Consider the following 12,796-nt stretch of genomic DNA (forward strand, 5'->3'; position numbering starts at 1 on the left):
ATACTTTTGTTGTTTGGCCTAGTAGAATGGATAATTTAAACACTTTCTGAAACATCTGAATTCACTGAACCCAAATATTCACATCATACTCCCTGACGTGTTGGTCAGGTAGAAGGCTGACGGTTCATTGGGACAGGCCATTTATTGGAAGGCAAATCAACTGATTTGTATCTTGAGGTTCATAGTTACCACCATCTAGCCCTGCATGAAAGGGTACTTCATACCTTGGTTCATAGAGTCCATGTCATCTCAAACCCTGAAAGTTTATCAGCCGAGATAGCCTACCTCAAAGTCACCTTTTGCCAGAATGGTTGCATTGAAAGACAGAACACAAACATGCTACCGTATCGACCAATTGTGAATTGGGTGAGGGATTAAAATATAGAGGGGGCCCCAAAGTTTACAGTCTTTTTTCCTTATGCAGATAAGACTTCCAACAGGATGGTCATACTCCCCTAAAAAACGGTGTGAAGCACATTTTTCAACCACATTTTAGTATTAGGGCCATTTTAGGGTTTGCAAAGGATGGTCTTGGTTTGTGTAGAGTGAGTGTCTATTGTACTCCTTGGAGACGTGACATCATATGACAACCATCAGGACCATGGAGGAATGGTGTACTGAGCATAAGTGTCATAAATGCTTACAACAGCCAAGCAAATCTGTTATTCCAGAACAATGCATTAGCACCAGTCCTCCTGTGAAAAAGACACTGAGGTGATGAAAGTCATGGGGCAGTGATATGCACATATACAGATGGTAGTAGTATCGCATGCACAAGGTATTAAAGGGCAGTGCATCGGCAGAACTGCCATTTATACCCAGATGATTCATAAAAAAGGTTTCCAATATGATTGTGGCCACACAACAGGAATTAACATACTTCTGAACAAGGAATGGTAGTTGGAACTAGATGCATGGGACATTTCATTTCAGAAATCATTAGAAAATGTAATATTCCGAGATCCATACCGTCAAGAGTGTACCAAGAATACCAAATTTCAGGCATTACCTCACCACAAAAAAATGCAGTGGCCGATGGCCTTCACTTAATGACCAAGAGCAGTGTCATCTGTGTAGACTTGTTAGTGCTGACAGACAAGCAATACTGCATGAAATAAGCACATAAATCAATGTGGGACATGCGACGAATGAATCCATTAGAACAGGGTGTCAAAATTTGGCATTAATGGACTATGGAAGCAGACGACCTATGTGAGTGCCTTTGCTAACAGTACAACATCTCCTGGGTTGATGACCATATCAGTTGGACCCTAGACGACTGGAAAACCGTGGCCTTGGCAGGTGAGTCCCAATTCCAGTTGATGAGAGCTGATGGTAGGGTTGGAGTGTGGTGCAGATCTCATGAAGCATGGACCTAAGTTGTTAACAAGGCACTGTGCAGGCTGGTAGTGTCTCCATAATGGAGTGGACTGTGTTTATATACGATGGACTGAGTTCTTTGGTCCCACTGAACCAATCATTGACTGGAAATGGTTACGTTCGGATACTTGGAGACCGTTGGCAGCCATTCATGGACTTCATGTTCCCAAACAACAATGGAATCTTTATGGATGACAATGTTCCAGGTGACCAGGCCACAATTATTCATGAAAGGTTTGGAGAACATACTGGACACATTCAAGCGAATGATATGGTCACCCGACATGAATCCCATCAAACATTTATGGGACATAATTGAGAGGTCAATTTGTGCACAGAATCCTGCAACGGCAAGACATTTACAATTATGGACAGATGTAGAGGCAGAATGGTTCAATATTTTTGCAGGGGACTTCCAATAACTTGTTGAGTTCATGCCATGTCAAATTGGTGCACTATGTTGGGCAAAAGGAGGTGCAACACAATGTTAGGATGTATCCCATGACTTTTGGCACCTCAATGTGACAAACACAGACGCAAAGACAGGTTTCAGATTATCTGACAGGTCAACATGAAAATTTCACCTCCAGCACTGACAATTTTGAACCTAAGGGAACAAAGTCAACAGTATTGTACAATACACTTTAGACATATATGCGCCATGCAAGATTATGAGGTATGAAAAAGATGTGCCTTGGTTCGACAACTATGTTAGAACGCTGCTATAAAAGCAAAAAGAGATTAACTGCAAATTTAAATATAGTCAAAGCCTCACAGACAAATAAAAGCTAAACAAAACCAAAATTATCATAAGGAGGGCTATGCAAGAAGCACTCAATAAATTTGAAAGTAAAATTCTATCTACTAAATGTCTTTCTCCACAAAGGAAGATTGTAATGTTGTTCCTACTTTAAATATTTGCACGAATGCTAAAATGACATATTAATATAAATGACCAAGGGACAGAAAAGCAATTGAAAGTGCTTAATAGAAGAAAGATCACTGGACCTGAGGATGTACCAATTTGAGTCTATACAGAGTATGTGAAAGAACTTGCTTCTTTTCTAGCAGCTGCGGACCATATGTCTCTTCAGGAATGAAGTGCTCCTAATAACTGAAAGCAAGCACAGATCATTCCCATTTTCAAGATGGGTTGTCGAACAGATACACAAGACTACAGCCCTATTAGCTCTCACATCGATGTAGAATTTTGGAACGTGTTTTATTCTAGCATATTATAACATTTTTAGAGACTTAAAATTTCCTCTGTAACAATCACCATGGATTTCGAAAACAACGTACATGGGAAACCCAGCTCGTTCTGTTCATCCACAACATCCAGAAAGCAGAACATACAGGCACTCATGTAGATGTTGGGTTTCTTAAATTCCAGAAGGCATTCAATACAGTTTCACACAGCCACTTAATGAACAAAATATGACCATACAGAATATCAGGCCAACTGTGTCATTAGACTGAAGATTTTCTAGCATGCACAACACAGGATGTCATTCCGAATGGAGAGAAAACACTGGAAGTTCCATGAGGCTTTTTGCAGATGATTCTGTCATATAAAGAGAAGCTGCACTGTTAGAAAATTGGAGTGAAATGCAGGAAGAACTGCACAAGACCAAATAGTAGGTAAATCACACACCAGATTGAGACTCACAAGGAAAAGGAATGAAATTTATTCACAGAAAAAGAGCTCACAAGGCACTTGTTTGACTGATTTTTGAGTACTGTCCATCAATCTGGGACCCTAACTGGGTAGGACTGATGCAAGGCAACGAGAGAATTTGAGAAATTAGAGTTAATGCAAACGCTTACGCACAATCCCTCTTCCCAAAAGCCATTCATGAACGCAACAGGGAAAGAAGACCAGTTAGTGGCACCAGACATAACCACTGCCACATACTATCAGGTGGCTTGTGGAATACTGATGTAGATGTACATCTCGATGCTTGGTGCTGAGAGTGGCAATCAATCCACAACATAAACAAATGTAGCATATTCTAAATTGCAAATACATAGAAATACCCTTTATTGTATGATTACACAATTGCAGAACAATCACTGTCAATAAGAATGCACACAAAGTGATTTGAAGTGGAAAACCACATCAAATCAATCATGGGTAAGCCAGATACCAGACTGAGATTCACAGAAAGAAGCCTCGGAAAAGGTAGTCCATCAACACATGAAATAACTTATAAAATGTACATTTGACCAATACTTGAAAACTGTTTGTCACTCTGAGATCTGTAACAGATAGGACTGATAAAGGAAATAGAGATGATCCAAAGAAGAGCAGCACATTTCATTACAGTTTCATTCAGGAAGTGCGAAAGCATCACAGAGATGCTTATCAAACTCCAGTGGTGAACACTGCAAGAGAGGCATTCTGCATCACAGCATGGTTCACTATTAAGGTACCGACAGGGTACATTCCCAGAAGAGTCAACCAATGTATTTCTTTGTCCTACATATATCTCACAAAAAGACTGCAAAGATAAAATATAAAATTAGAGAGATCTGCACTCACACATACGCTTACCAGAAACTATTCTTCCTCCAAACCACACACGACTGGAACAGGCAAAATGAGACGTGACACCTGTACACAAAGTACCTTCCACTGTAATGTGGCTTGTGGAGTACAGATGTAGAGATTCTGACGTGCACTTTGAGCTGTTGGTATTTGAGATTAGAGATGGAGATTTTTTCTTAATTTATGCTTAGAACCTGTAACAATAAGGCTACTTATGCAATTAATCTCTCTCTACCTCCTCTCTCTTATCCTCCCCCCCCCCCTCCCCTCACCCTAGTCATTAGTCTAAGTCATCTGTAATGTGCTGACCAGTTTGTAATGTTATCTGTTGGAAATCTGGGTAATTTTAAGTGTTTTCTGTACTGGTTGTCCGTAAATGTGAGTTGTCCAGTCTGTGGCACCATCTGTTGGTTATTCTCATAACTAGCAAAATTACATAAATTTAAGTTTTGTAAATTATCAGTTTCATATTTTGTTCAATATTTATATGTATTTTGAATCATTTATCATGTAAATATTATAATGCAATACAAGAACTTATGTTCAAATCCTTTTTAAACAACAATTTGCGAATGTTCGATAGGGCACTATAGCTTCTTCAGTACTAACTGTTTGTTATGTCTGAGACAAAGCCAGCACAGAAAGACAGTGACGACGAGCTTGGACTGCAAATGGACATGTGTCATGGGTGTGCTATGCATTTCGCTAAATGGGCAATACTGAGGATGATACTTGGAAAACATGGCCGTCCTATTGTTTGACAACATGCAGTGCATTTATCCAAAGGGTGATTGGCTCACTCACTTAGCTGCAAGCACCGACTATATCCTTCAAATGGTAAAGTAACATACTGAAGAACTATTATCCTTCAGTTAGGACACACTCAGATTCGTAAACTGACCACTCAGTAACCCCATACTGTATATAAAGAATAATACATTGCCTTCAAATGAGTTTCATTTCTTTTCTGTTTGTGTAGAATATTTAATCTTTAACTTAAACTTCCTCCTCTGTCCTGAATTCAGTCATGATTGTTGCTTCCATAATTAATAGCTATAAGAATCAGTCTAAAAGCTTTTCAAATAGTTATTAGTTTAACTTTAAGTGAAAAGCAACTGTTATAGTGAGATTAAAATACAGGTGACTACTACATTGCACTTGCATAAGTTCTCAATCTCTTATTCTGCGACAGTTTAGTGCTACATAAACATGTCACACTGTAATTATGGTAACTGTGTGTGTAAAGGGGCAGTTAAAAATGATGTCATATTATTGTTTATATTTTGGTATGGAGGTATTCCTGTTATAAGCCCTTCTCGCTTCCTGGTCGAATCATGTAGGGACAAAGTTAATGCTACTAGCTCATCCATTGGTGATTAATATTCAGTGCTAGTTGTTTATGGTGTGTCTGTTGCCTTTCTGCATACGCCCTGAATAATGACATTTTAAATTTCCTTGTAGAGCACTCTCTCACTGCATTTGTGCCTTGAAACTGACAGGATATACATGTGTCAAAATATCAGCTGCTGTAGTGATATCACCTGACTGCATTTCTATAATTTGTTTGAACATTTCATATTATGGGAGTAACTTAAATTTCATAAACAGAGACTAGTTGTCACAAATCTTTGCTCAGTAAAATAAATTTTGAATAACATAATAGCAACACCAACTTAGGGCCATACAAGGTTACATTCTGCAACAGAATATACAATGGCAAGCTGACACAATTTCTACAGATTATCAACTAAAGTGCAGAATATTTAGAAAAAATGCACAAAAAAGAAATTTTAATTTTCTCAATAAATGCATGAGACTGGATTGACATAGAAGTAAGCAACTTCTAGAGGAATGGTTATGTTTCTGTAGATGACAGTAACTTGAGACAATCATCAAATCAATCATTTGACATCCACATGCAGAATATAAATTTTCATGTGACAGTATCTGGCACTCAACCATCAACATGCAAGAACGATGTAAATGCTTATTTAAGATTTCAAGCAGTATGTCAGTACCTGTTGATCTGTTGTAACTACTGTTGACGTAGCTCTCATTTCCTGAGTAACAGTTCGTTGTTCTTGCCTTGCACCACTTGTAGTTGTGGTGTGGGCTACTGTCTTCTCTTCCACCTGAAATTCAGTGTTATTTGATTCAGTATAATTACGAGTAATAGGCTGATAGGCACAATTAAAAGACATTTCCACATTAGCTTTCTGCCACAGCCTTCACCAGGAAAAGAAGGAGAAATACACAGACATTCCTTCACACAAACAAGCACACCTCAACACACTACAAGACTGCCATCTCCGGCAGCTCAGACCAGAATGGTCCGAACTGCCCAAGCTGTCGAAGATGGCAGTCATATGTGCATGAGGTGTAAGTGTGTGTGTGTGTGTGTGTGTGTGTGTGTGTTCTTTTTCGTATGAAGGCTGTGGCTTAAACTAATATGTAAGTGTCTTCTAATTGTGTCTGTCTGCAACTTAACATTTCATCTTGACGGTAAGCAGCAATCTATCTTTTCCTTACATTGTCGATATTCCAAGAGGGAGTTTCCATTGTATAAGTACTTACTTTGTCATTCTAAAGCAATAGGCAAGCATGTCAATGTAGCACAATGTTATTTTTCTCACCTGACTAGTTTTCGCATTTGTCTCTTTGTCCTCGTGAGTCGTTGCTGTTCGAGTCGTCACAGCAGTTGCTGTCACATGGGGGGATCGTCCATCATCACTGCCCACCTCTGCCTGTAAGTACCCCATGACCAGTTAGTATGGCACAGACTGCAACAACTGACCCTATAAAATATGCAAGTCACTGCATAACACTGTATGTTTGCAAAAAAGTTCTCCAATATAAGCGTGATGCAAAGCAGTTTCTCTTGTTGATATCAGGAACAGCATGGTGTTAATAACATGTATCCCTGATTCAATCATGCATTTAATGTGCAAGTCCCAATCAGTGTACACAACAAAATTGTACAGAGGCATTATCACAAAAATCCATGTAACCCAATCAATGAAGAATGAGCGGACGAAGTTTCAAATGCAGAAGAAACACTGAATCTTACCGACAAGTTCATGATAAACAATACGTCAATCACAAACTGAAAGCAGCTGTAACAAAAATAGCAATAGTCTAAACTTCTCTTTGACTTTACTTTAGAATTTCTTATACATAAACAACAGTGAGTTAGTAGGCAGAATATTTAATTACATTTGTTATTCACACTATTGAGTACCATCACCATGATCATAATGTGCAACCCATTTCACTGGGGGGAGGGGGGAGGGGGGGGGGACGACCTAGAATCCTAAATTGAGAAACTGAGAAGCATAGTGCCTGTGGTAAATACACAACACACATTATTTCACATGCACAGTGACGAAGAAAACTATTCCAAAATTAGTAAGTGGAGCTAAACGACACTATGGAGAAGATAAGCTCTTATACTGCTGTGTGTTTCTGAAGCTATATTTTTTGACCAAAGCACAAATATTTTCAATACATAAGTATCATTTTGGTTCACTGTGACACAACTCTTCATATTTACAATTACTCAATACTGCCTCAACAATTTCTTCTTCAGACTTAAATAACGCAAAATTTCTGAGCCTTTCTTCAATTTTAAATACAGTTATGTGCACAGTAGACTAATTTTTTCTTTCATTATTTTATGTTCATAATTTATACAAAGATAAATGCAAAATACATCTCTCCATCTCCACATATCTTTTTTCCTCCAATTACTCAGAACATGATTTGTTGTCTTTGTTTCATACATGTAATAAACACATCAGACAAATAACACTACTCAACAACCATTTTGCACCTGGGATGTGATGTATCAATTAGTATGTGTTTCGATGTGTAGAATTTGAATCTACATTTCAAAATGTTCTAGCGTGTAATAATATACTCCTGTCTGTAACTTGAAGCCACAGATTTACAAGATGGGCTCACAAAATGTCGCAGTTTTTGTGCCTATGGACAGCTGTGACAGCAAGAACCACAATACAGTCAAGGAACGGCCTATAAGAAAATCATACACATCTGGAAAGGAAAATCTGCAAAAACAATCAATTGATTGAACCCAATAAAATAACTTTTTGCCTTCTCTTCATCTCAAGTTCAGCCTTACGAAGAACTTTGTAAAAGCTATGATGAAGGAGGTCGAGCTTTCAGCCATTTGACAGAAAAGTTTCCTTAGCAGAGGGAGGCTAAACTGACAGAAGGCGCATTTATTGGATTACAAATAAGAAAATTTGATGAAACATTCAACCTTTGATATCAAACTCACAAACATCAAATAAGCCACCTGGTCCTTTTTCAAAGCAATTGTGAAGGGCTTTTTGAACAACAGAAGAGATTATACAATGTCTCCATTATGAATGAGCTGTTAAGACAGCTACAAGAACATAGGGCATTAAATTCTGCTTGAAACTCGCTTTTCACATTCCCACTTTGATTTATTTCTGGAAACTTTGGGAGCCATAAGCGATGAGCAGGGTTAGCAATTTCACTAACACATCTGTATGATGGAACACCACTATCCAGGTCACTGGATCCATTCAATGATGGGCGACTACTGGTGGGGTTTTGTTACAGAGAATGATGAAATGGTGAACATATAAAGATCATCATTCCCACAGTTTTTAATACCAAAGGAGATTAAAGTTGAAATTATGTTGTGAACTAATTTAGATCTTCTACTGGGGCCATGCCCATACATACATACATACATAGTTCTGAATATGTATGCCTTGTTTCTTTTAATTCTGTCAATGTTCATCTGTAATGTTTTGGTTCTTTTGTGTATCGAGGTACTGTGACTTGATAGAGAAAAAATGATTTTGCCGGTGAATATAGGACTCCAAAATTAGGCAAAACCACCCATTTACAAACTAGAACCAGGAAATAAGTTGAAATTCGTTGGCTAGTGTAATTAGTCACCCTCAGGAGATATCACACTAAACACTGCTTCTAGCCTTCATAATGGGCTCAATTTGGTGAATAAGAGAGACCACAAGTTTCTTAAGTTATGCCTTATATATCTGAAGCCATTTTTTTGTGATTAGGACACAGAGCTAGCGAAATGTGAGGATGTCGACTACTATGATTCACTCACTGTTCCAAATAATCTCAGACATTTTCTATGGTCTTAAGATCATGTGATTTAGTGTGCAAATAGAAGTTCCATAGGGTAACTATGTGTTTGTTAAACCAGGAGCATAAATGTGCAGCCTTTTGAACATGACTGTTACCATCTTGGAAGACAGGAGTGTCCCCAGTGTATTCATCAGGATGGCGCAGCAGAAAGAGCAATATTTAGTCACTGAGAATGGTGAAAAAAACATTCTGGTTCACGTTCATGGTAATATGAATGAGTGGATCCAAGCCACAGTAAGAAAAGCCCTTGTAGAGTGAGGTTTAAACAGCTCACTGGATACTCAGCAACTTGCACAATTTGAAATGCGCCAAAATCGCAACTTGTCAGACAACACTACACACATCCAGTACAGTACTGTCTAGTTCCACTGTTGTTTTGCCCACTGACGACAAACAACTTTATGTATTACTGTGAGCCATGGCCCTTTTGTGAGACACCTGATTCCAAATGTCCACTGCATGCAGTTTCCTTCACGAAGTCCACGCGCAAACAGATTGAGATTAACCTGTATTCACTAACAGCAGCAATTGAAACCGACTTTGACAACCATGATACCCTGTCTCTGGTCTCTGTCAGTTAAGATGAGAAACAAGTTGGCTGAGGCATATACCATGGCATCAAGGCTTAATGAAAACAGTATCAGAACAGTCAAAAAGCTGATGGCTGAAAATTCTGTCTTCTCTCTATAGCTGACTATTAACATCCATTTTGCCATACTGATATTTCATTTTTATTACCTATTTTCTTTTCTTCCAGTTCATCTGATCTGTCTATTTTTCCACACTTTTATTTCAACACAACTATTCTGCAATTCAGTCTGAGTTTATCTCTCATTTTGACCTGCTGATTTAAGGCCTCATGTAGGTACTCTGTAATCTGAACCTTCGTTATTAGCTTACTACTGTTTCCACTACTTTTCTGTGCCTTATTAATGTTCTGAATCCAATAGGTATTCACTGCAGTCAAAAGAAACTGAGTAATTAATTTTTTACACATTTACATGGTATGATGAAGTAACTAATTATGTTTAAAAAAAAACGAGTGTACCATATCAAATCATTTTAAAAACGCTGCTACAGGGTTGCCAAATCAGCTGTTAGCTGAGCTTCAGTTAAATTTCAGACAACTGGGAGGAGGGTGCAAACATGAGCTGGGGACCTTTTCATTGTTAAGGCTAGCAACAGCTAAATGGGATGCATGTAGTGTCCTACAATGCATTATCTGTCCACACGACACTACTCAAAAACTGCAAACTAACTGTCGCTTTGTCATGGTGCATTGAAAAAAATGCACGGCCTGCATTTGAGCTCCGACAAGAGGAACCAAAGCCCAAGGCATGAGGTGTCAACTAACAAGTAATTTTGGTCAGACTATAACTCCAGCTTCTACCAAACCATTCTAGAGTAACGACAAATTCTGTGTAACACAAAATTACTTCAATTTCTTATTTTAAGAATAGATAATACACAACCGACGTCCCCTTTACACACACACACACACACACACACACACACACACACACACACACACACACACACACACAAAGTTACTACTGTGCATTTAAACTTCTATCTTTACTGGGCTCATTGTAGCAACTCAGTTTCTTTTTGTGAAACTTATACTGTACACAAATTCATTTCTGTTAACCACAAAATATACTTTTTGGTGGTTGAGGCCAACTACTCTCATATGGCTTATGTCTGCATAGGTTTACAGCATTATTTAAATTTTACTGATACTGGTTATTCAGTTGCTGTCATTGGTTATTCAATTGTTCTCTCAGGATTATGTTCCCCAAGTTATTCTTTTATCTTGTGTCTTTCTCTATAAAACTTGAACCAACAGTCACACAGTTCATGCTTTTGTTTTATCTACTACACATGAAATTAGACTGGACGTTACAGATACTGAATTACACCAAAAATTGTTTCATTTTCAACATTACTTACACAGTTCAGTCCGTGAAAAGTACAACACAAAATATACATGCTTGTGCATAAAAATGACAATGTGAAATGACATTAACACAACTGCAGCAAGATCACATCCAACCCAAATGGTGTGTTGAGTGTAACACTGATTACATTAATGCTAGGAATAACAAATCTACTGAATTATGCCAAAAACAAGTGCTACACATGTAACATTTAATGTATACAGCCAACTTTGATTTTAATATGTAGTGAATGAATTGCATTCGAAAAATTTTGAATATAATATTTTTTTTACAACAGTACGCCAGTTTTAGTACACAATAGAATCAATAACTTTGTGTCAATAAAGATACAAAGAAAACAATAATTTTATACTTTCAGCCAAAAAACAAGTCCCTTGAAATTCAAGAAATTATATTCCAGTTCATTGGGGGAAGAAAAGGGTCTAAAGCAAATAGTTGAAGCCAGTATTAAACTAAACAGTAATGTATGGCATATTATAATGATTCAGTTTTTAGCAAATATGGTTTTCTGATTACAGAGAGGATAAGGAATCAAACACTGAAGGAACTGAAATAAAATCAAGTGACCTGCATATAGATTACCAGAATAAGAACAATGAAGTATGTTCCTGATGTAAACATGCTACAACAGTCCATAACTTTCATAATATCAGTGAGTGATTAGCATCTTACGGTGAGTAGGACTTCACTTGATTTCCTACATTCACTGTTCTTTTTGTGCACACCTTGCAGTGGTCAACTGTGGAGTCTGAAAGCCTAAGTGTACAATGGCAGTTATTCCATATTGTTTCTATTAAAAGTTCTTAACAACTATTATTTACTGTGTATGATTAATTCATTCATCTGATATTGCACACACTGTTCTTTCTGTATGTCTTTTTTCAAAATCTTTCAAAGCCATTGAACAAAACTGCAGCAATTAAAAAATGCATTATTTCAGAAGCTGGAAAAATTAAAACTATATACGTAATATTGACTCTTAGGGACATAGAAGTTGACACATTAGTTACTAATGGCAGTTGCAAATAAGACACTTAATAGAATTACTTTTAAAGAAAGAGTAAAATACCATTGTAAACAGCAAAAGCACATTATTACTTACTTATCATAAATGAGAACTGATTTAATTTGGCAGATGTAAGATAATTCAGGCTGTAGCGAGAACAGTTGTTACATTGTGCTATGAAACAAGCTGACAGAAATAACTAACAATTTTCAATTTAGAATACGCTTACCCAGCAGAGAAACGGTGAAGAGTTGTTAGGTACACTGGCAAATAACATTAACAACTAACTACAAATAAATTAAATTCACGAACTGAGAAAAGCTTGTAAGGAAACTCCAACAAAAATCTTATGTTACATTACAAGTGCCTTGACTAGTACATGCCACACAACATCTCCCCACTACATTCACTGCATGCAGCTTTTTAATGTTAGTACTAGAAATATTAGAGCATTACCAGCGATAAATATACAATCATGCTTACCAGCATCTGAGCAATGCACTGACATATGAGTATGATTTGTACAAGTGCCACTTTTATCTTCACTCTTGTATTGCAAGTGAAAGAACTTGCTCACATGTGTTCTTGAATTGCTCAACACGAAAGAGATACACATATAAGGCTTGATTTTTTTTCCCCAAATTATTGCTAACACATTTTCTTTACTCCTAATGTGTACTTGGCATTTCATTAATGACAATTCCCTGAAGAATGCAGGGCATGAAAAAGATGGTTATT

General features: G+C 37.4%; 1 protein-coding gene across 6 annotated transcripts in view; it reads right to left on the reverse strand.

Annotated features, from left to right (window-relative positions):
• Window positions 1-12,796, reverse strand: part of LOC126416139 (mesocentin-like) — a 614,335-nt gene that overhangs the window by 26,715 nt on the left and 574,824 nt on the right. For all 6 annotated transcript variants that reach the window (XM_050083681.1, XM_050083685.1, XM_050083684.1 and 3 more), the window contains 2 exons: window positions 6,562-6,672; window positions 5,947-6,060 (listed from right to left, as the gene is read on the reverse strand). In XM_050083681.1, the coding sequence (XP_049939638.1) occupies window positions 5,947-6,060; window positions 6,562-6,672 (225 nt within the window). The remainder of the gene's footprint in view (window positions 1-5,946; window positions 6,061-6,561; window positions 6,673-12,796) is intronic.

The sequence above is a fragment of the Schistocerca serialis genome, chromosome 8, assembly GCF_023864345.2.
Source record: "Schistocerca serialis cubense isolate TAMUIC-IGC-003099 chromosome 8, iqSchSeri2.2, whole genome shotgun sequence".
NCBI classification, from domain to species: Eukaryota; Metazoa; Arthropoda; class Insecta; order Orthoptera; family Acrididae; genus Schistocerca; species Schistocerca serialis.